Source organism: Sus scrofa, chromosome 9 (genome assembly GCF_054392235.1).
Source record: "Sus scrofa isolate SSC_HxYL_T2T_F1_AM1 chromosome 9, Sscrofa_HxYL_maternal_Yorkshire_Landrace_v2.0, whole genome shotgun sequence".
Classification (NCBI taxonomy): Eukaryota; Metazoa; Chordata; class Mammalia; order Artiodactyla; family Suidae; genus Sus; species Sus scrofa.
The window spans coordinates 38,702,292-38,727,002 of record NC_139391.1 but is presented as its reverse complement, the minus strand read 5'-3'; the positions used below and the strand labels follow the sequence as shown (position 1 = coordinate 38,727,002).

Here is a 24,711-nt window from a genome sequence, read left to right as displayed (position 1 = left end):
CAAAAAGTGGGCAGAAGATATAAATAGACATGGCCAACAAACACATGAAAAGATGCTCAACATCACTAATCATTAGGGAAGTACATATCAAAACTACATCATTTCACACATGTCAGTCAGAATGGTTATTATAAAAATGACAGAAAGTAACAAATGTTGGTGCAAATGTGGAGAAAAAGAAATAAGCATACACCGTTGATGGGAATGTAAACTGGTACAGCCATACAAATAGCACTGAGGTTCCTCAAAAAATTGAAAATGGAACTACCATAGGATCTAGCAATTTCACTTCTGTGTATTTATCCTAAGAAAATAAAAACATTAATTCAAAAAGAATATGGGTAAGCTGGTACAGCCACTATGGAGAACAGTTTGGAGATACCTTAGAAATCTATACATAGAACTACCACATGACCCCGCAATCCCACTCTTGGGCATATATCCAGACAAAATTTTCCTTGAAAAAGACACATGCACCCGCATGTTCATTGCAGCACTATTCACAATAGCCAAGACATGGAAACAATCCAAATGTCCATCAACAGATGACTGGATCAGGAAGATATGGTATATACACACAATAGAATATTACTCAGCCATAAAGAAGAATGACATAAGGCCATTTACAGCAACACGGATGGAACTAGAGACTCTCATACTGAGTGAAATAAGTCAGAAAGACAAAGGCAAATACCATATGATATCACTTATAACTGGAATCTAATATATAGCATAAATGAACATTTCCACAGAAAAGAAAATCATGGACTTGGAGAATAGACTTGTGGCTGCGGGGGTGGGGGGGAGTCAGAGGGATCGGGAACGTGGGGTTATTGGATGCAAACTATTGCTCTTGGAATGGATTTACAATGAAATCCTGCTGTATAGCACTGAGAACTATGTCTAGATACTTATACCACAAGAGAACAAAGGGAGGAAAAAAAACGTATACATGTAAGTGTAACTTGGTCCCCATGCTGTACAGCAAAAAAAATAAATAAAATTAAAAAAATTAAAACAATATGGATTTCTGTGTTCAGTGAAGCATTACCTACAGTAGCCACAATATGGAACAACATATTTGTCCATCAATGGATGAATGAATAAAGAAGATATCAATACATATATATAATATGGATATGAATAATATGAATATTATTCAGCCATAAAAAGAATGAAATTTCACCAGTGTAAAAACATGGAAAGACTTAGAGGGTATTACGCTAAGTGAAGTAAGTCAGACAGAGAAAAACAATTACCATATGATTTTACTTATATGAGGAATCTAAAAAATGAAACAAGTGAACAAACATAACAAAACAGAAATAGAAATATATTCAGAGAACAAACTGGTGGTGCCAGGAGTGGGGACAGGTTGGGAGGATGTGTGGAAGATTAAGAGCTACAAACTTCCAGTTATAAAATAAATAAGAGTTCCCTGGTAATCTAGAGATTAAGGATCTCATGTTGTCACTGTTGTGGCTCAGGCTTTTATCCTTGGCCTGGGAACTTACACATGCCATGGGCACAGCCAAACAAAAAGAAAAAAGTCATGAGGATATACAACATAGGGTGGGTTAAGGATCTGGCATTGCCATGAGCTGTGGTGTAGGTCGCAGGTGCAGCTGAATTCAACCCCTAGCCTGGGAACTTCTGTATGCCACAAGTGCAGCCCTAAAAAAGAGAGAGAGAGATACAATATAAGGAACACAATCAACAATATTTTAATAACTTTGTGTGGTGATTAGACTTAATGTGACGATCTTTCCAGAATGTATAACAATATCAAATAACTATGTTGTACATCTGAAAATAATACTATAAGTCAACCATATTTCAATACAAATAAAATAAAATAAATTTAAATTTAAAAAATCTTCTACTATAAAAAAACATTATTAGATAATTTTTAAATAAGCCGTAGACTTCACCTGAAATATATAAAGAGTATATCCAGAGCAAGTGAAGAACTGGTAAACATTAATAATAAAAATAAACAATGTAATTTTAAAATATGCAAAATATTTGAATAGGTGCCACTTCACAAAAGAAGATATAAAAATGGTGTGATGATTTTTTTTTTAATGTGTCAACTTCACTGGGCCATGTAGTGCCCCAGTATTTGGTCAAACATTATTCTGGTGAGCATAATTTTGGATAGGATTGATATTTAAACCTATAGACTGAATAGAGCATATTGCTCTCCCTAATGTGGGTGGATCTCATCTAAACAGCTGAAGGGCTGACTCTCCCTTGAGTAAATGATAAGTCCTCTAGTCCAGTTTCCTTCAAAGAAGGACATCCATGAAGTGGGCTATTTCCTGCTTTTGGACTCAAACTGAAACAATGCCTCTTCTTAGGTCTCAAGCCTGCTGACCTTCATATTAGAACTATATCATCAGCTCTCTTGCGTTCCCAGTCAGCCCAATTCACTCTGCAGACCTTGGGACTTGTCAGTCTCCATAACCGCATAAGTCAATTCCTTATAATAATTCTCTTTGTATATATATATATGAAGATTGTACATATATATATATGGATACAAAAATTTATGGGAAATATACAAATAGAGACATTTACAGATATATCTCCCTTTTATTCTGTTTCTCTGAAGACCTTTAACACAAACAGACAATAAGCATATGAGAAGTTACTCAACATCATTAATCTTCAGGAAAATTTAAATTAAACCCAATATGAGACCACTACACACCCTCTAGAGTAACTCACTTTTTAAATGACAATAATAAATATTGGTGAGGGTGTGGAAGAATGAGAATCCTATACTTTGCTGGTAGGAATGTAAAATGGTACAACCAATTCAGATATAGTTTGTCAGTCTCTTATAAAGTTAGATAATCACTCACTACACAACAGCAATTTCATTCCTATGTATTTAATCAAAGAAATGAAAGCATATCTCCTCTGGTGGAAGGTGGGGTTATGGATAGCCCTGGGCATGCTGCAGGGGTACAATTATTAAAATTCACACCGACAGTAAATTTGAATGGACTACTAATAGAAGGAACTACACTGGTGCATACAAATTCTGACGTTTGAAAGTACAGGGGAAGAATTCATTACAAAGTCTATGTGGAACAGGATGGCTGAAGCTTGGGGTGACTAATCACCGGTTAAAGGCTAAGTGTGACCACTTTGTGGTCAGATGAAATCATGTTAATTGAACAAAAAAAACAGGAACATTGGCAAGTACATTGGAGGCCTTGCTAGGATACATGCACTCTAAAGATTGACGATAAATCCTATAAATATCCAAATACCTGCCAGAGAAGTGAAATGTTTAGGAGACTAGTGGGGAAGCCCAATATATCAAAGTACAGATGATTACAGCTTGTCCCTCTGACCATGAAAAAAGAAACAAAAACTTCTGTCACTGAATTATGGAGGCAGCATATTCCCCAACTTGGAATACTGCTCTGACCATTTACTGAGTAACCCATGAGGCCATAAGCTTTGAGCATGACCTAAGCAAGAACATGCTTTACATGGGTCCAGGCTATGGTGTAAACAGCCTCGCCACTTGTGCCATATGACTCACATAACCTGGCAGACCCTATGACACTTCTGTTGGAAAAAGACATTGTACAGTGTTTATGGAAGGCAGCCATAGGATAATCACAGGAAGATCCCAGGTGATGCCAGCAATGACGCAAAAGTATTCACCTTTCAACAAACAGCTCCCAACGTATTACAGGGCGCTGGAAAAGAGAGAGATTTGGCTATGAAACATTAGGTGGCTATGAGGCCAGGTCATTCAGTCAAACTTACCAATATTGGGCTTTCCCAGAATCAATCTATCTTAAGAGGGAAGTGAGCACGAGCAGAACCAGAGAACATAAGCAAGCTAGTGGTGGGGGATCTTTGGGTTGTGTACTGGCCATCCACTTTGTATGAAAGAGAAGTGGGCCAAGAAAAGAACGCAAGCTCATGGGCAGTGATGAATGACCTAGCTGATTGATCAGAGGCCTGGAGGAAAAAAGATTTAAAGACTGTTTACAAGTCTGGGGAAGAGGCATGTGGACAGACAAATGGGAGAAAGCACAAAGCATGAGGATGGTTGTGTCATATATTATTGCCCACCAGAGAGCATACACCCACAGAAGAGGCACTTAACAACAAAGGAGACAGAAGAGCCTAGCTGTTTGATGGCAGCTTACCTTTGCCACTGGAGAAACAGGTGCTGGTACAATTGGTTTATATTTTTAAACGAGCCATAGAGGATCCTCATAGGCTCAACTGCATAAACTCCCAGTCTCCAAAGTTGATTCAGTTACTGCTACTTTGAAAGGTCCCCTCTGACAACAAGAGAAACCTATACTGAGTCCCTATCACTTGAAGAGATCAACTAGCCTTTAGATTAGTTCCAGTGGATTCCTTCGATACTGGAAGGGGCAGCAATTCCTCTTGCTAGAATTGCCACATATTCCAAGTAGGGTTTATCTTTCTGGCCCACAAGGCCTGAGCCAGTATCACCAACTGAGGACTTTCAAAGATGATATCCTGCAAGGATTAAGTGCCATTCTCCAGGTCAGTATCCATTCTATTTAGAGCCCAAGGTGATCAACTGGGGCATTTCTTGGTACTCTTATGCCCAGATTTGGTGATAAATGGCCAAGTGCTACAGCCATAGGTTAAGGAGGGCATGATGGCTGAAGACACCTACCCTGCCCAAGTTTATGCCAGGTAGCCCACATCTAATGATAGGTCTATGTGGGATTACAAGCCCCCTTGCCTCGACTGCAACTGCCTCTCAAAGTCCAGCCCTTCAGAGTTCCCCGTGGTCGAGGCCTCTGTTGCAACTCTATTGCAATTGTACACTTCCATCTACCCAATCCTGCTTCCTTTACTCCCTCACAGATGTTTCTGAGAACACTTTCCAATAATTCTCCTCCATACAGATCACAGCATCTCAGAGTCTATTTCCCTGGGGTAGGAACCTACAACAGGGATGTGATTTTAAGTCTTTGGTAGGATGATTGGAATATGACAAGAATGGAGGTATGAAGACCAGCTTGTAAGAATCCAATTGATACATAATAAAGGCTTCAACAAGGAAGATTTTGTGTGTGTGTGTGTGTGTGTGTGTGTGTGTGTGTGTGTATGTTGGAGTTGGAAGAAGACACAGGTTTCAGAATTCCATACTGATTCAATATGGAGACTGAGGGAGAGGTAGGAGTTGAGTTTTTACCTTTGGGGATTGACAGAAAAGTAGTAGAACTTAGAGACAAGAAGAGGAGCCAATGCAGTAGAGGTGTGGATGCTTCTACCTAGGCTGGTTGCGTCTGAGTGTATACCTGAAGGAAATGCAGTAACGTCAATAAATTTCATGAAAACCATTGAGTAGAGTCAGCTCCTCAGCCATCCTTGTGGATAGATTTTTCTTGCACACGGCCTTGTTAAAGAAATTAAAAGCCCAAAATGTAGTCATTTGCCCCTGACCACAGCAAACCAAGACTTAATTGCAGTTGCAACCCCTCCCAGACATGTGACCTTTAAAACAATCAATCTGAAATCTTCTGATCCACACTAGTGAGGTAAACCGCATGAAAAAACCCACATTCTCCCCCCCCAAAAAAAAGAAGTCCTGGCCCCAAATAACCCTTTCTTTTCTTTTGCTAACAACTTCCTTGGCTCACTCTCTTTCCATAAAATCTTTCCATTTTGTAGCTCCTTATTCAAAGCACCCTTCTGTTGCTAGATAGGACATTGCCTGGTCCTTAAGTAGTTCAATAAAGCCAATAAGATCTTCAAATTTATTTAGTTGGATTTTGTTTTTCAACAGCCTATAAATGATTGAGGGTAGGCTTCTAGACCACAACTGGAAGGACAGCACAGTGCTAGAGGTTTTTCCTCCTGATTGTTCCTACCTCCAGACTTGGGGTCTCATAGCAGGAATGCTTTAAGAGATGACCAATCATCATAATATTTTTTCTTTTGATAATAAATGGGCTGGAACATAATTGTATAATCACCTAGATGAACAGACTTATAAAAGAAAAAGAAAATCTTTAGCATACCAGGCCATATCGTCAGTGGTGAGACATAAAAAAGGAGAATGTCCTTATTTTGCAGAGAACTATCAGTGACATACAAATCACACCAGCCTATATGGAAAAGACTGTATAAGACAATTTAATCAAGTCAGCCTATTCTGCTACAAATTACTTTCCTCCATCCATCCACAGTTTGGGAAAACACTGTTTTTGAAATTTAACTATGCTGAGCCCCTCTCTCACATTCTCTTTTAAGTCAATAAACTATTCATCTACAATAGATTTCTCTCCTTAGAAAAGGTGCCATGGAGGTTACAAAAGGTATTCCAATCAATTTGTACAATGTAATGCAGAAGAGGATGTAAGGTAGTTGGCTGGGTTTCTTCTCCCCCATAGGCTATTTCTAACTAACTAGGCAGTTAGGCCTCATCTTTTTCTACCTTCCAGTCATAGGCCAGTCCTTCACATACTTAAGAAGTATGGCGAAGTGATGCTTATGTGCACACAAGTTCTTTCCTTTCGTTTCCTTTCCTTTCCATTCTCCTTCCTTTCCTTCTTACCTTCATTCATCCCTCCCTCTCCTTCCTTCTTTACTTCTTTTCCCAATCTTTCTTTTTTTTCCCTCTCTCTCCCCTCCTCCAGTCCTTTTTTTCCCTAAACTTAGATCTGGATACTTGAAGGTCAGCAAGTTAACGGTGACAGTTAATGGAATGTGACTGTGTACGTGGGAGGACACTTGTCTCCAATTCTGTGTCTGTGCCTGTGTAAACAAGACACAAGATAAATGTGTAAAGTATCAGTCAATAAAATACCTAAATTCAGAACCCCCTCCCCAATTTCTCTACTTGTATTTCATTAGAATTGGGAAAGATCGTTACTATTTGGTTAAGCTAAGTCCTGCTGCTGTTCTTGTCAAGATAACATGCAAATGCAGTATCCGCTGTAATTTTATCTTGCCCCCTCTTAATGTTCCCCTACAGAGCAATAGTATGCCCATTGCAGCACAGTCTGGGATGCACTGAAAATATCTTCATTTGGTGTTTTCTTTCTAGAAAACATTATTTTCTCACCTTGTCCTTGGATTCAGAGTAGATGGTACCTACTGTTTCTTCTTAACTGAAGGCTTAAAAGAAGATGGCTTACTGCTCTAATGCAGACATCATATGTTCCTTGGAAAATGAATGTGTTATTTCTCTCCCTTCCCTGCCACACACAGCGTGTCTGATCACCTGACCTGACAGCGCTAGCCCTTAAGCAATGCCACATGCTTAAGCACATTTATGCAAAATTTAATTTGCTAAAAACCCCATTAAACATTTGCATATACTTTATTTCCTTCCATTCCTTGGTGATTACAAAAGCATTTCTGGATGTCAACATAAGCATTTTCTTTTCTCATCATTCCCCTCTCCCTGCTCTGTTCTTTGAGCTGTGGTGTCACTCAGTAATTTAACATCCAAGTATTTTATCACTGGAACTATGGAAACAGCTTTCAGTGCCTCACTGATTAGCTTACATAGGAAAGAAAAGTCTTCTTGAATTTAATTTATAGGGGAGTGAATTGCTATTGTTTTGTCCTTATTTGCATACTCTGGTTTTGTCAGGCCCTTTTGCTTGGCTTGGGAAAGATGAATGGAGGATCCTTTCTCTCCCTCTCTGCCTCCTCTCAGGAAAAGAGCCAGTGCCTATCACAAGACTTATTAGAAAGTCAAGAAACTGCAAAATTAACCGAAGGCTCCCAGCCTAGAGCTAAGGTTCGGGAAATTCATACCTATATTAAGCCGAAGAGAACAATAAATGCCATTGTGTAGTGCTTTACATTATTCAACATGTATTTACCGACACCTCATACACGCCCGAGCCAGCAAACCCTTGTGGTGAGTGTTAAATACATCTGAATTGAAGTGCAGAGCAGTTAAGTAATTTGCCCATGTTTACTCAGTTAGAAAGTGGAGCCAGGAGGCAAACTTGGATCCTTGACTCCAGATGGAGTGTCTCTGCTTGATTTCAGGCCTTATGAACATTTCTCAAAGGAAAGTACCAGCAACAAAATCATAAACTTTAGTGGGGGATTTTTAAAAATTGAGATATAATTAAAATATAGTATTATATAAGTTTCAGGTATACTACAATGATTCGATATATATGTATATTGCAAAATGATCACCACAATAAATCCATCACCACACAGAGCTACAATTTTTTCTTATGATGAGAACCTTTAAGATCTAATCTCTAACTTTCAAACATAAATTATAGTATTATTATAGTCACCATGTTGTATATTATATCCCGAGGATTTATGTATTTTATAACTAGAAGTTTGTACTTTTGATTCCCTTCACCCATCTTAGGTGTTTTTTAAATTTCTATTTTTAAGGATAAGTTTTCAGTTTAAATAAAATGCTAGGTGGTCAAGTTATTGGATATATTATACATGGAAATGCCAGGAACATACAGTGACTGCAAAAAATAATGCAAATATACTTGTGGAGATTTAAAATTATTTGTATGGACTAGCTAATTGTTCTCTAGAATAAACATTGTAGGTCTTCTCGATCATTTTGGAATAAAACAGTTTTTAGGATTCATACTTTAAATCAACTATAAAATGTCCCTTTAAATGGCCATTTCATAAAATGGTTTTCTTATGCCCAACCTAGGAATGGGAGGAATGAAGCTAACAGATTCCAGGTTAATTGCTGTTTAAGTGTTCCTTACCCAGAGATAGATCTATTTGCAAAAGCTATAATCCTAGACCAGATGCCTCCTTGAATCAACCAGTCAACATTTACTATTCTAGGAAATCATATCAATTTCAACATTAACCTGAATATGACACAATGAACTACAGTAACTAAACCCTACTAGTATTACCAAACAAGATGAACACATTCTTTTTGGCTCGCTGTCATTGGAATTATCTATACTTTGGATCCATCACCGGATAATCTAAAATATACTATTTTGCTCAAAGATCTTTCTTTCTTTCTTCCTTTCTTTCTGTCTTTCCTTCCCTCCTTCCTTCCTTCCTTCCTTCCTTCCTTCCTTCCTTCTTTCTTTCTTTCTTTTATGGCCATACTCATAGCATATGGAAGTTCCTGGATGAGGGACTGAATCAAAGCCACAGCTGTGACCTACACTGCAACTGCAGTAACACTGGATCCTTTAACCCACTGTACCAGGCCAGGGATTAAACCCATGCCTCTACAGTGACTTGAGCTACTGCAGTTGGATTATTAACCCACTGTGCGATACTGGAAACTCAAAAAAAAAGAACTTCTTCTTCTGCTTCTTCTGCTTCTTTTTTTTTTTTTTTTGTCTTTTTAGGGCCAAACCCACAGCATATGGAGGTTCCCAGGCTAGGGGATGAATTGGAGCTGTAGCTGCCAGCCACAGCCACAGCAACGTGAGATCTGAGCCACATCTGTGACCTACACCACAGCTCATGGCAACTCAGGATCCTTAATCCACTGAGTGAGGCCAGGGATCGAACCCACATCCTCATGGATACTAGTGAGGTTCGTCAACCACTGAGCCATGACAGCAACTCCCAAAAAAAACTTCTTAAAAAATGTCTTTGTGTTTTTAAAATTTCAGAGGAATGCCTAAGATTTTTTTCATCTATGACTCTATTAAGGAAGGCTCTGAGTTTCTCACTATTAATTATACAGTTAGCTGTAGGTTTTTTTATAGACAGTCTTTATCCAATCAGGCAAGTTCCTCTCCATTCCTAGTTTGTTTTATAGCCCAGAATATGGTCTGTCTTGGTGATTATTCCATGTGAGCTTGAGAAAAGTGTGTATTTTGCTGTTGTTGGATATAGTAGTCCATGGAAGTAAATTATATTCAGCTGATTGATGATGCCATTGAGGTCAACTATGTCCATACTGATTTTCTGCATGCTGGATCTGTCCTTTTCTGAGAGAGAAGTGTTGAAGTTTCTAACTATGATAGTGGATTCATCTATTTATTTTTGCAATTCTATCAGTTTTTGCCTCACATAGTTTGACACTCTGTTGTTAGGCACATACATGTTAATAACTGTATTGTCTTCTTAGAGAACTGAATATGTTATCATTATGTAATGTCCTTTTTTATCCCTGATAACTTTCCTTACTTTGAAGTTTGCTCAGTCTGAAATTAATGTAGTTACTTTATCTTGATTAACATTAGAATAGTATATTTCTTTCCACCCATTTTTTCTTTTTTTTTTTTTTTTTTTTTTGCTTTTTAGGGCCACACTCACAGCATATGGAGGCTCCCAGGCTAGGGGTACAATCGGAGCTACAGCTGCCAGCCTACACCACAGCCACAGCAATGCAGGATCCAAGGCGCATTTGCGACCTACACCACAGCTCATGGCAATGCCAGATCCTTAACTCACTGAGCGAGGCCAGGGATGGAACTTCATGGTTCCTAGTCAGATTTGTTTCCACTGCGCCATGATGGGAACTCCTCCACCCATTTACTTTTAATCTAGATATATCTTTATATTTAAAGTAGGTCTCTTGCAAATAACATATAGTGGGTCATGTTTTTTGATCCACTCTGACAGTCTATTTATTAATTGGTGCATTTAGACCATTGATACTCAAAGTGATTGTTAATATAGTTGGATTAATGTCTGCCATCATTGTTATTATGTTCTATTTGTTGCCCTGGTTTTTTGTTCCCATTTTTGTCTTTGACTCTTTTTCTACCTTTTGTAGTTTTAATTGACCATTTTTATGGTTGCATTTTTCTCTCTTAGCACATCAGTTATACTTTTTAAACCTTTTTTTAGTGGTTGCCCTAGAATTTTGCAATATACATTTTAACTAATCCAAATCCACATTCAAATAACACTACACCACTTCACAAGTAGTGTGAGTACTTTATAACAAAATAATTCTAATTCCTTTCTCCTGTTATTTATTTCACTTATATACAAGCATATATATGACATATACATAAGTACACATAACAAAATATATTGTTGCTATTATAATTTTAAACAAACTGTTAATATATTAGATCAATTAAAAATGAGAAAAAAGTTTTTATTTTATCTTCACTTATTCCTTCTTCAAAGCTCTTCCTTTTTGTAATGTAGAACTGAGTTTCTGACTATATTATTTTCCTTGTCTCTAAAGAACTTTTTTTTTAACATTTCACACAAGGCAGGTCTACTGGCAATGCAGTCCCTCAATTTTCGTTTGTCTAAGAAGGTTTTTATTTTTCCTTCCCTTTTGAATGGTAATTTTTTGCAGGGTACAGGATTCTAGGTTGGTGGCCTTTTTCCTCTCAACACTTTAAATATTTCCCTCCACTCTCTTCTTGTTAGCGTGGCTTCTGAGATGTCAGATAAAACATGAGATGTTCTCCTCGCTCATCTATAGGTAAGTTTTTTTCCTCTGGCTTCTTTCAGGATTTTTTCTTCCTCATTGATTTTCTGTAATTTGAAAATAATATGCATAGGTGTCATCTGTTGCCATTTATCCTGCTTGGTGTTCTTGAGCTTCCTAGATTGGTGGTTTGGTGTCTAACATTAATTTGGGGAACATTCTCAGTCATATTGTTTCAAACATTTCTTCTGTTCCTTTCTTCTTCTGGTATTCTCAGTATATGTATGTTATACATTTTGTAGTTGTCCTGCAGTCCTGGGCTATTTTGTTCTTTTTTTTTTTTCAGCCTTTATTTTCTTTGCTTTTCAGTTTTCAAGGATGCTACTGCTGTATCCTCTAGTGCAGAGATTCTTTCCCTAGCAGTGTCCAAACTGCAAATAAGCCCATCAAAGTTATTCTTCATTTTTTGTTATGGTGGTGTTGTTCTTTTTTTTTTTTAATTTTTAGAATTTCTTTTTAGTTCTTTCTTAGAATTTCCACCTCTCTGCTTACATCGCCCATCTGTTCTTGCGTGCTGTCTGATTTCTTCACTAGAACCCTTAGCATATATAATCGTAGTTGTTTTAAATTCCTGGTTTGATAATTTCAACACCCCTACCTTGTCTGGATCTGATGCTTGCTCTAGCTCTTCAAATCAGTTGTTTTTTGTTTTTGTTTTTTGCCTTTTATATGCCTGATAACTTTATCTTGATAGCCAGATATGATATGATAGGTAAAAAGAACTGCTGTAAATAGGTCTTTGGTAATGTGATGATGAGGGTGTGGGGACAGGAAACATTCTATAGTCCTATGATTAGGTCGCAGTGTTTTAGTGAGCCTATGCTTCTAGACTGTGAACTTCACAAACATCCCTCACTCTTTTATTCCCCTGACTTAGGTGAAAGAGGATGTTAGAGTGGGCTAGAATTGGGAATTTCCTTTCCCTTGGTCAGTGAGGCTATGATAATACTTCACCAGGCTAGGCTCTGGTTAACTAGTTTCCCCTGAAGGCAGACCTTATTAAGAACAGAATGCTCTGGCATATTTCAAAATGACTCATGTTCCCTTTTCCCTTCTGGAAGCCCTCAGGGATTTTTCTCCAATACTTAGTATGGGATCCTGGTTGAGCTCTTGGGAGTAAATTTCACAACATGTGGGACCTCTCTTATGTCTGAGTCTCCCTGGGGTTTTTAATTTTCAGAGTTATCCGCATTGCACTTCCAGCAATTAATCAATTACCGTTCAGGTTTTCTTATTCTAGCACTGGTTCCAGTGGTGGCTTCTGCTTGTGAGTTTCTGCTCAGTAAGCTAGGGCTCCTTGTATTTGCCTGTCTCTCAGTCTTGAGGGCAGCTGTTTGCCTTGTGTCTTCCTCTTTTATTGATGCAAGAAGGGTGGTTGAATTTTCAGTCCATTCAGCTTTTTACTTGTTAAGATCTAGTGGGAACTCCTCAGCTCCTTATAAATAGAACCAGAAATTCAATAATTTGCTTTTTTTCCCCTAAGTGAAGAAATCTCTCTTCATCCTTTCATTCATTCAACAAAATATTTATCAGTCACCTATTACTTGCCAGACAGGGTTCTAGGCGCTGGTAATGTAATGGTGAACAAAACAAATTCTGACCTGCATGGAATCTGCATGACAGTGGAAACTCGAAGTTCAATAGTTTAATAAGGATATACCTTGGAGTTAAATATTTTGAGTTTACCAAGGCCACAGGATGCTATTTTAATCTTAAAATTAAGTTTTTGTATCTAATTTACTTAATTTTTCTGTAATGACATTGGTTTGGATCCTCATTCTTTTTTTAAAGCATGCAACCTCCTTTTTCATTGTTGAGCTCTTGTTCACTGAGTACTGGCTCTCGTTAAGTTGTTTTATAGAATGTGGCATTTATGAATTTTGTTCCTTTATGTTTTCATTTAGGTAGGACTCTATCTTTTGCATCTAATGCATGATTTCATGTTGTGCTATAGTATTTTTGTATCATTGTCATGTCATTTCTTTCACCCTGTTCATTCTCTGCTACCTCTTTTGAGATTTTGCTGTTTTTCTATATTGGGAGTCTCTGCTTCTAGATGGGGTGGAGGGTGGTACACTATTCTAGTGAGGGAAAACCTTCTGGTTTTAGGTCATTTCTTGATTGCAGTTCTGGAGCCTCTCTTTCCATAAGAGAAAGGCATTATCACCTACTTCTCTCCTGCTAATCATTGATCAGAAGAAAGGGAGAAAAAAAAAGGATGCTTACCCATTTTGTTTCTTTCTAAATTTAGTGATTTTAGGGAGAATTCTATTTGATCAGTTCAAAATTCACCTGCTGGATTTGGGGTGAGGTAAGAAATATAGCCCTACTGCTCATTTTTTACCATTCTCCAGAATTCTTTTCACCCCCTCAAAAACTGTATTTTGGAATGCTTTACTTATGTCAATGTTTTCTAATCTTGGATGTAACTATGGAGCTTTAAAAAAGCTCGACTTTCAGGCTATACCCCACACCAATTAAATTAGAATCTTTGGAGAAAAAAAATCCAAATATAATTTTAAACAGTTCCCAAGGTGGATTCAATGCTTGAGACTCAAGCTTAAGCAGGTTTAGGTTACGTTCCTTTCCTTCTCTGGTGACGGTAGGTGATTTTTAAAATCCTTTTACTCATTTTGTGATGTGCTTTGACAGGGGAATTCTATGGTAAAATTTTAACCTGCCATCTTCTTAATCATTTCTTAACAGGAAATTGAAAAGTTCTCAATAACTATTCACTAGTTGTTTACATGTCTTTTTCATATGTATGATATAGTCCTCTGAAATTCACTTCTGCATTTCCCTCACTCAACACAGACCTATTTATCATGGGGGGGAAATCCTTCTCATTCTATTGGTGAGTCATATAACAATCTACATTTTGAATAAAAATAACAGTGGTATTAATAATAAGTGGTACAGTTATATCCAGTATTAGGAAAATCATAAATTCACTTATTCAACAAAGATTTGTGGGATGGGATCGAAAGTCATGATTCTTCAACAGAGAGAGAGGGAGAACCTGAACATATACATGTATGTTAGAAAAAGAAATACGACAGGGAATTGGGAGATGCACATATTAAACACATGAGCAGGAAAAGAAGATCCAGTGAAGGTAACTTAAAAAAATTTAGAGAAATAGGTGAGCAACAGAAACGTAAGTTTTAGAAAAGTAGAAAGTATGTCTAAATTGTTCGTTTTGTACCTTTGGTGCTTAAGATGGTTGCTAGCACAACTGGGTAATTCATACATATTTGGGAAATGAATGAATGAATGAGAAGTATGGTGTCATGGCTGCCAAGGGAAGAGTGGCCAATCACATGCTACAAAAAAAGTCATTCTCGGAGGTCCCAACCCTCGGTGGCTCAGAGGGTTAAGAACCTGACTCAGTGTCCATGAGGATGTGGGTTCAATCCCTGGCCTCTCTAAATGGGTTAAGGATCTGGTGTTGCCACAGGCTGTGGTGCAGGGCACAGATGCAGCTCGGATCTGGTGTATAGGCCCCAGCTAGAGCTCTGACTTGACCCCTAGCCTGGGAACTTCTATATGCTGCAGATGTGGCTGTAAAAAGAAAAACAACTTCTTTGAGGAATAAATGGGAACATTAATGTGAGCTCTAGTCTAGGTATTACTGAACTCATGTTCATTTTCTTACATTTGATAACGGTACTGTGTTCATGCAGAAGAATGTCATTCCTGGAGATGCTATGCTGAAGTACTAAGGTGACTTCTATTATTCCTGAATTGACTATAGAAGCTATTTGCATTTGATCATTGGGAAATCACGGAAGGCATCTCATATTTACAATGGAAGGCAATGAGAAAGTAGAGGCAGTTTATATGGATTCCTTTCTCCAAAAACTAGCAATGAAGAAAAAAAAGAAGGTTGGTGGGGGGTAGGGTGGTGGAACAGTAGTAAATGATAACACAAAAAGGAATAAAGTTTTATCTTCAAAGTGTTAAGACTTGCGTGCATCAAGTGCCAGGAGAAAGAAAGGCATGGAGAGGAAGTGATCACAGGGAAGCATGCTCCATTCTCCCATCTCCATACCATACTGCACACCTAACAATGTTCTTAAAAACTGTACGAACATGTTAACTATATAGAGGCAGAAAAAAGATTAAACAAGGTCTTTACTTTTAACTGCAGGATTTATCAAGGATTTAATGTACACATTTTATAATGTACATTATCACATTAGCAGTACTTCCCATGGAAATCTTGACTCTGGAACACTTTTTTTTTTTCCTCTAAGAGCATCTTAAGAGATTAGTGTCACACATAATATGCTTTGGAAAATATGCTTTTTAAAAGTTTTATTGAAGTATAGTTGATTTACAAGGTTGGGATTACCTTCTGCTGTACACACAGCCATTCTCTTCAGATTTTTTTCCCACTAGATTATCACAGAATATTGGGTAGAGTTCCCTCTGCTATACTTCTGCCAACCATTCCAAACACTACATTGTGCAGGTGCCAAGCCCAAACCCTTGGAAAATATACTTTAAAGTAAAAATTCTTTCAGAATGTTCATATCTAATTTCTTTTTATTTGACATGGGCCCTGTTAATAAATAAGCTATAATTTTTGTTTAATCCAGGAACATTTTCTGTATTTTTATATTGCAAATATGCCACAGGTGATTTTCATTCACAATTTAAATAGCATTTAAGGGAAATAATTTAAGTCTCAAAGTTTTGAAAGGAACAACTGGACTAGAATGCTGTTGTCCCACTTATTAGCCGAGCAATCTTGCACAACTTACTGAATCTACTCATGCACGGAGCACCCTAACTCTACTACATCAGCAAGACAATAAGCAACTATGCAGCAGATCTAGCAGAGAAATAGGAGTGTAATTAAAAGAGCTAGTTTCTGCAAATCTCTGGAGAGGATTATAACACAAACATGTAGACAGAGCTAAAAAACATGCAGTCAATTGAAATGCCTCAGATAAACAAAGAGAAAAAATTTTCAAAAACCCAAAGTGATTTGTGGGGGGAGAGAAGTGTCACAGACTATGCTTACCCTTGAAGGATGGGCAAGCACACGGGGCATGAGGTAGACGGTAAATGATGATTAGTTAATTAATTTGATCTGGCTCACAGTCCTAACCTTTGATGGAAAACAGACATTGCTCCCCCTTTTTGCTGTTTCTTATTAAACTATCGAGTTGCTTTGTAAACTATGTTTTTTTTTTTTTTTTAATGATTTAAGTTAAGCCTCTGACCAGCAAGCAAGCTTACCATGGACTAAGCAGAAGATTCTAGGGTCACATCTAGTTTTATCTTCCATGAAATGGATACAACACAACTTACAATGTTCTTCACTCATAAGGAACAAAAATAAGACAATACCATTAAGCGCAGACAGTAGGAAGGTAAGTTTTGGGGTCCTGGCTTTGATTCTGGCTGTTGGACTCAATGGCCCTATGATCTTTGACAAGTAGCGTGATATCTCTGAGGATCAGGCTCTTCTTCCGCACAGTGGGCATAAAAATACAAGGCTTTAGTGCAGTTTTGAATATTCTGGTAGTGTGTAAAATGCCTAGTGTTTGACTACCTCATCTCTATTTCCACAAAGCTAACTCTCAAGAAATGGTATCTACTACTGATAATACCGTTAACATCATAAGCCTATGGCCTTTGAATTCAATCAGATCTGGGTTCAAATCCTGGCTCCCTCACTTTTTGGTTGTTTGATCTTGGAGAGCTGCTCAACAACTCTCTGAGCTTCATCTTCATATTTAGAGTATAAGAATACACACATCTTTGGTGATGGTCAAGATTACTTGAGATAATGTATGTCAGGTACACCTAACACATGGCAGGCTCTCAACAGATGCCAGTTCCATTTTTACCACTTTCCCTATAAAATAATAGCTCATTTTTTACCATAGAATCCATGGTCTCATAGTCTGGCCCCTAATTCCTTTTCCAGCCTTAACTCCTAACATCCTCCATTTCTTCCTTCCTCCTTTCCCTAAGTCCTGGTTCTCCCATTTCATAAGCATCCGCTCTTAAAACTAGGATTATGGTCTTTAAGGAAATAGCCCATTTTGAGGTTCTAACCAAGGATAATAAAGAAAGCCCCACAACTGATCTTGATAATTAGGTCCGAAGCTCTCTTATACTCTCTTATATCAAGGCTTCAGTCACCTCAGAGAGGGCTTCATCTCTTGCAACATTAGCACTGTCGATCTTTTCTTTTCTTGAAAAATTGTTACTTTGGCTTTAAAACACACACACTGTATTTCTCACTCTTCTCTTCCCTGTTCTCTACCTCTCTTGCCAGTTTTTCGTTTTCCATCGCCTTGCCTGTTAGAGGTTCCCCAGGACTAGGGACATTGGTGACATGACAGTCATAGGGTTGTTGTAAGCATGAGCTGTAACAACAGCCACAACTCAGTTTTAACTGACTGTTGCCTTGCAGAAATTGAGCTGAGTGTTGCTAATATTTTCTGATTTTTTTTCAAGAGGATCTGAATTTTTATGTAAAATATCTTGATTTTTAAGGCTGGCAACAAGTCTCGAAAAAAAAGTGTTTATGTTGAAAAACATGCCTGAATTCACTACTTGATGGGCCATCAGTTTGCAACTCTGCTCTAGGATCTTTGATCTGTACATACATTGGGGTTTACAAGGACTATACTGTGGACTCATTTTGACCATAGTCCAAGCCCCTGGCACAGTGGCTGGCACACAGCAGGCACACAATAAATATACACTGAATGAACAAGTTGCACAGACATTTCCCTTTAGAGCTAAACTTATTTACTGCTAGTCAATCTAATGGCTGGCAAAACATTTTGGTTTCATTCTTAGACTGGTTCCTGTTAAAGGTCTGCTATTGGTATTTCCCAGCTGTTTAATGTTGCTATTCTGAGTACTTTGCTTTATGGTTTATTTCAAAATATTCTGGATACATCCTGCTTGTGTCAGACATGGTCATCACACTCCTTCAACTGTCTTGTCATCACCTTTTTTTTCTGGCATCACCCTTTCCTACAGCATAACATTCCCAGTGCAGGAAAAATGGCTTTACTGTCTTAAGGAATGACAGAACCAGCCTAGGATTGTTTCTCTCCCATCAAAGCATCTTCCTTATACTGTACAGTATAAGGAAGATGGTTGTTTCTAATACTTCATTCATTCATTCATTCATTCATTCAGACGTAAGCCATTGATAGAAACTGAAAGCATACGTGCATACCTGGCACAAAGACAAATATGATCTTCAGTTTCAAGGAGCTTACAGGCAAGTGAAACAGATGATAAGAGTATAATGTAATACATGCTACAAAGAAAAGAAACCACAGGAGAGGCAGTATAGCCAAGTGGTTAAGAGCACTGGTTCTAGAGCAGATGCCCCAGGTTCCAAGCTTGGTTTCACTACTTACTAGCTGTTTAACAAGTTATTTAACATCTTTGTGGCTTGGTTTCCCCATATGCAAAGTGAGCTGTGAGGGAATCTACCTTGTAGGATTATTGTGAAGATTTAAGAAAATTAATATGTGTAAAATGTGCAGAAGAGTGGCTGGTATAAAGTAAGTACTCAGTAAACAAAAAAGCACTCAGCGTTATCTGTTACTACGACAGAAGGTGCGCTGAACCCTGTGCGTGGGGTTGGTGTGTGGAGGTAGCTAGGTAATGAGTAACAGAGTCAGAAAGATTTCCCTGATTTAATTGTTAATGTAAGTGTTGAAGATTTACTTCCTCAACAAATATATATTGGGTATTTACTATGCATTCTGCACTAGATAAGTGAGTGTAGAGAGACAGGTTTGAAAATATGGGAGGAAATGTTCGCAGGCAATGGGAACAGCAGGTTCAAAGTCATGAAGATGTGAGAGGTCAAGACTAAGTTCTTGAAGTGCAAACAGTTCAATGAGAGGTCTATAGAATAGGGTGAGAGGTGAAAAGGGGTAAGAAATGAGAAAAGAAAGAAGGGGGGCGAGGAGGTCAGATTGCAGGCAACCTGGTATATCATACTACGGCATCTGAAATTTACTTTGTTGACAAGGAGCCAAAGAAGGTTTTAAGCAGAGTGACGTGATCTGTGTTCTTAAAACATTACACTGGTGATCATATTAATCCGGGCAAACCCAATTGTTTTAGGAAGCGAAACCTCCCTCAAAACTCCATATAGGAGAGGGGTAGTAGGATAGTTGTCTATGCAAATAAAAAGGATTAGATTTTGAAATAAAAGCACTTAGAAATTAAGATGTGAAAGTGGACTTTCCACATATGCAATATAAGTAATACTCTGATTTGAAGCATGAGGTATTTATCTTAAAAAGAAGCACCTTGTAAAAAGAGGCTCTCTGAGTGAAATAACCGACTCTAGCCTGGCCCTTCTGGATCTATCTCATGTCTGTTTTGTGCCTCATTCATTCAATGAACCAACAAACATTTATTGTGCCAGACACTGCTCTAGGCACTTGGGACGAGCAACAACAACAACAAAATTCCTGCTCTCTGGAAGACAAAGATAATAAATAAACTTTAAACATAAGTAAATTACATGAAATATTTTTTAAAGAATTATTGAAGTTTAAAAAATGAAGCAGAGTAAGGAAAACTGAAATCATCCATTCATGATAGGAATCATAACGGCACGATTTCAACAAGGAATGAAAAGAACTGCAAAGCCCTCCACAATTTAAAATGTAAAATTCATGAAAAACTCTAGAGTGACTGCAAAGTCCTATCTCTGCACATGGATAGAAGCAGCAGATAACCTGAAAATCTGTGTTTTGGTGTGTGGTGTGTGTATACATCATGCATATATATACATATATATGTATATATCTGCATAAAACATACACGTGTGTATATGTATACACACATACATGTGCATGATTTATATATATATACACATATATATATACGTGTGTGTGCAAATGATTTACAAAGCCTGTGTAAGCCTACTTTAAACAATGTGATATAGACAAGGCTTAAAATGGTCTGGAACCTTTTGTCCCCATTACTTCCACCATAAACAATTCCGGGGTTTGGTGGTGGTGCTGGAGTGTGGGTGTGTTTGGACAGCAACTTCTGCTTGGAATAGAGCTGGCCAGGACCCTATTCTTCTACAAACTGACCTGATAAAGGCCCAACCCGGCAGGAACCTCGTTCTGCTTCTTCTTACCACAAAAAACAAACAACCCCTTCCACAAGCTAGTATCATAGAATGGTGTCTTTCATCGCTAATCCGCCCTTTATGCAGTCGGGATTTCAAGCGAAGAATGCCACCTACCGAAGCCTCCGCACCAGTCAGCTAGTCCTGCCAAGTGCAGCAACCCTCCACTCAGCCCGGGTCGGCTCCAAATCCCCTCCCTCTGATTATTCTTTGGCCTTTAAAAAATTTGCCACTATTTAGGCTGACAGGAAGTTATGCTCTCAGCGCAGATATCTGATAAACACTTCCACATATTGTAGCCTTCTCGAGAGCTAAGCCAAATTTCAGAGTCCTCGCTCCGCCTGCATTTTCCCGAATTGAGCTTGCACGTTTGGAATGCCCGTCTCCGCAGCCAGCAGCCCGCGGAAACCGCCGGTGCAAAGCGTGCGGGGCGCTGCGACACCACGGGCCGCGGGCGGGCGAACCGGCGGGACTGCACCGTGCGCGGCCACGGCCCTCTGCGACGTGCCACTCGGTCCCCGGGCTTCCTGGGCGGGGGAGGGGCCAGGCGGGGGACCCCTCTGTGGTCCGCCGAAAGCGAGGCAGGCATCGCTGCCACTCCCCTGTTCAGGCTGAGGTCGCCACAGCTGCGCCGCCGCACGCGCTGCCGCGGAAAGGGATGGGGTCGGGTGCAAGGGGGCTGGCGGCGGGAGAGGCGCGCATCACCGCGCTAGAGGACCAGGTTCGTAACACCGGCCGGTGAGCTCCTGCGGGCTGGCCCCACTTGGAGGCGTGGACGGAGAAGGTCAGTCGGTCGCCGGCGCCCTAACACATATCAAGGCAGGCGCGCGGCCGGGGGCGCCGCAGGCCGGGCGGGCGCAGGGAGGGTTGGGGCCGGAGGAGGGCGGCCGGGGGCGGGCCCGGAGCAGGGAGCCCGGCGCCGAGGGGCGGGCCCGAGGCGGGGCAGCCGCGGCGCTGCCGGGCGGTCTCCGCTGCAATCGCCCGCAGCCGTAGTGCTGAGCGCGGGCGGCGGTACATGGCCCCGACGGGAGGCGCGCTGCCCGCACCTGGAGCCACCTCGGCCCCGCGCGTCCTCTCCCGTCCGGCCTCCGTCCCGCGGACATGACCGCGTAGCCTCCTCCTGGGCTGGGATTGGCTGGAAAGTCCTCTTCATGGAAGCGATGTCCCCCCAGCAGGAGACTCTAGGGGGGCAGCCGGGGCGCTCCTCTTCCCTGACCGGAGTGTCTCGGATCGCGGGCGGCCCCGGCACCAAGAAGGTGAGGACCGAGCGGGGCCCCGCGCCCGCCGCCGCCGCCGCCGCCGCCGCATCCCCACTCCCTTCGCGCGCCCTCCGCGCCCATCAACACCGCGCGGGCCGGACGCCGCGGGGATTTAACGCTCGAGGCTCGTGGCCCGAACGCCGAAGGGATTTAACGCTCGAAGCTCGCGGCCCGCGGCATTCGGCCCTGACCGTTCCCGCCTTCCCGTCTCCCTAGCCACCCGGCACCCCGGGCTCTTGGCAACTAGCGTTTTAGTCGTTCTCCAAGCGGACCAGACAGCCGTCCTATCCGTCTCCATCCGCGCAAAACCCGCAGCCCCGCTCCTCCCCCGGGCGACGCGGGCGGGCCGGGTGTGGGGCTTCGCCCTCCCCGGCCCTGGGGGTCCCCCCAACCCCCGGGTCCCCAGGTTCCCCCCCAACCCCGGTCCTCAGGCTTCCCCCCCCCCGCTCCGGTCCCCAAGCCTCCCCCCCACTCCGGTCCCCAGGCTTCCCCCCCCTCCGCGCCTGGTCCCCAGGCTCTCACCGTTCCTTTTTGGGGTCAGCTCCGGGGTCTTCAGGGCCTCGGCGTCCGCTCGGGCGCGGCGCCCGCGATGAAGGTAGGCGGCCGGCTGCAGCGCCCAAGGGCTTAGCCCTTCACCTGGACGCGGCGGGGAGGCCGCTCCGCGCTCTTTGGTGGCTGGTGGCGGGCGGAAGGGAATGCCTGCGCCCAGCGCGGCGCTCTCGGCACGACTCTGGGTCTGGGGGGCGGTGGTCAGCCTTGTGGGTGTGCTGGGATTGGTAACGGTCGACGCCGGGGGCTGCGAAGGCCGGGTTGGGCCTGAAACCTGGCGGGGTGGGGCAGGTGGGCTGCGACGAGGGTCGCGGGAGGGCTCTCTCCCTGGTCCGGTTCGCAGGGCTTGAGGACAGCGCACAGGGTCCCTGTCAAAGCTGGGAGGAGGGATGCGGAATACAACTTGTGGCGTTCCATTCGGATAAACACGGCCGCGGAGCGGCGTGCCGACGGCCAGCGGGTCAGGTTTCCTTGGAAGGGTTCCCTCTGCAACTGCACGTGGCGGTGAGCTGCCGGCCTCGCTGCTCGGCTCTCGGCTCTCTGAGGAATCGCCTTGGGTATTTCGAGCTGTGTCCGCTCTCGCTCCTCCCCGCCCCCAAGACCTTCTGATATTTGGCCGTTTTTTTGCCCTATGTCTTGGTGGTGCCCTTGCAGCTTCTGAGGAAACAAATTGGGGTTAGAGGGGTCACATAACTCATCCTAAAGACGTTATCTTGAAGTGTGACATTTGTATCATTGGAACCTTAACGCAGGCTCCCTGCTTGTTTGTTTCTTAACCACCTTTCATGACTCTTGCCACCAGCATCCTGGGGTGGCTAGAGGTGAGTGGAAAAGAGGTGAGATAGGTATGGAGTGTAGAAGTGGGTGTGAGCTCCCAAGGACCTTGACCCTCTTGCGGAGCCATCCAGGAGTGTCAGTGAACTTGATGATGTATCAGCTGTAGTGCCGCCGGCCCCCGTCTTTGATGTATTGAGACTGCGGTTTGTCCTTGTCGCTTTTCCACTTCAGAGATGCAGGGGTGTGTGTGTGTGTGTGTGTGTGTGTGTGTGTGTGTGTGTTCGCGCGCGCGCTAGGTTAGCGTTTCATTTTGTGAAGGTAAATGAATGCTGAGTAATCAGCATAGGTTTTAAAGCATTTTTTATTCTTGTAAACAAGGAATTGGAGGGAAATAAAAATATTTATATTCCTGAACAGATCTCTTCTTTTTTTTTTTTTCTGACAGTAATTAAGCACACTGGCAAAGGGGGAAAGTGTGAAAGTATCTTGATCATTTATCAAGTAGTACTTGTCCAGTACATGAAAGGTAGCTTTGCATATTAAGCCATTGTCCTTAAGATGCTGTCGTTAATTATAAAACATATGATTTGTCCCTTTACCAATCCAGGCTTTTCCTTTCTAAAAAGGAAAATAGATTTTGCCAATCTGGTCTTTCTACAGCTTTTTAACTCCCCTTAGGGCAGGATCGAGGTTGAAGAACTGTTTTATTTTTCTTTTTTAATTTTTTCAAGAAAATACATCTCTGCCTGTTTTAAATATTAGTAGGCATGTCTTTTTTATTTCAGACCACCATAGAAATAGAAAGTAATGATAATAAAATAACATTCCCAAATTGTAGCTCATAAGATCATTATCGTTTCACTGTTAAGGACCACAGTCTTCATGTATCCCAAATACTCAATAGATTGATCTGTTTTATATTTCATCTTATCTTTTTATTTTTTTTCATCTTATCTTTTTAGTGCTTAGTAGTCCTAGTGAGTCATGAGACTTATTTCTTAAAAAGTCTGCTATGTGGTTGAACTTTAATTACTAAGATTGGGTCAATGTTACTTTAATTACTGGTTACAGTCAACACTTTCAAAAATAAAATAGAAAAGACAATAGTAACATGGTAGTAAGGGTACTACTTATTACTTTTTTGTATAATTTCTTTTTCTCTGTTTCAGTTATATATATTATCACACACACACACGTGTGTGTGCGCACGCGTGTGTGTGCATGTGTGTGTGTGTGTGTGTGTGTGTGTGTGTAGTGATGTAAAATGTGTTTCTTACTTAACCGTCAAAACTTTTAGACAAGTTTATTGGCCAGATCACTGTATGGAATGGGTTCTAGCTCTATTACTATCTCAGTGATCTTGAAGAAATCACAACTTTTTTCAGTTTATTCATTTGTGGAATGAGAATCAAAGAGATAATGCTGGACCATATGCTTTGAAAAGTATTTACAGGAGACAATTACATCTTTTACTTTATGAAAATATGGCCTTAAAGGACAAGCAGAACAATAGCATCTTTTAAATTAGTCATCCTGAGAGTTTGTTGATCCAGTGGTACTGCCATTGCCTAGAATATGGTTCA

The 24,711-nt window shown here is 40.9% G+C and overlaps 2 protein-coding genes across 24 annotated transcripts in view; one reads left to right on the top strand and one right to left on the bottom strand.

The window, feature by feature from the left end:
- The window catches only part of POU2AF2 (POU class 2 homeobox associating factor 2), a 484,987-nt gene extending 462,102 nt beyond the window's left edge, over positions 1-22,885 (bottom strand). The window contains exon 1 of the transcript XR_014815235.1: positions 22,325-22,885. The gene's annotated coding sequence lies outside the window, so the exon portion shown is untranslated. The remainder of the gene's footprint in view (positions 1-22,324) is intronic.
- Positions 21,182-24,711, top strand: part of ARHGAP20 (Rho GTPase activating protein 20) — a 109,437-nt gene continuing 105,907 nt past the window's right edge. For 12 of the 23 annotated variants that reach the window (XR_014815228.1, XR_014815223.1, XR_014815221.1 and 9 more), the window contains exon 1: positions 21,182-21,327. Coding sequence is in view for 4 of the 23 variants with exons in the window: in XM_084975993.1 (XP_084832119.1) it covers positions 21,695-21,799 (105 nt within the window). In the remaining 19 variants the exon portion in view is untranslated. Of the gene's footprint in view, positions 21,328-21,534; positions 21,800-24,711 lie in introns of those variants that run through there. The other 11 variants (XR_014815227.1, XR_014815219.1, XR_014815216.1 and 8 more) reach the window with 1 other exon arrangement.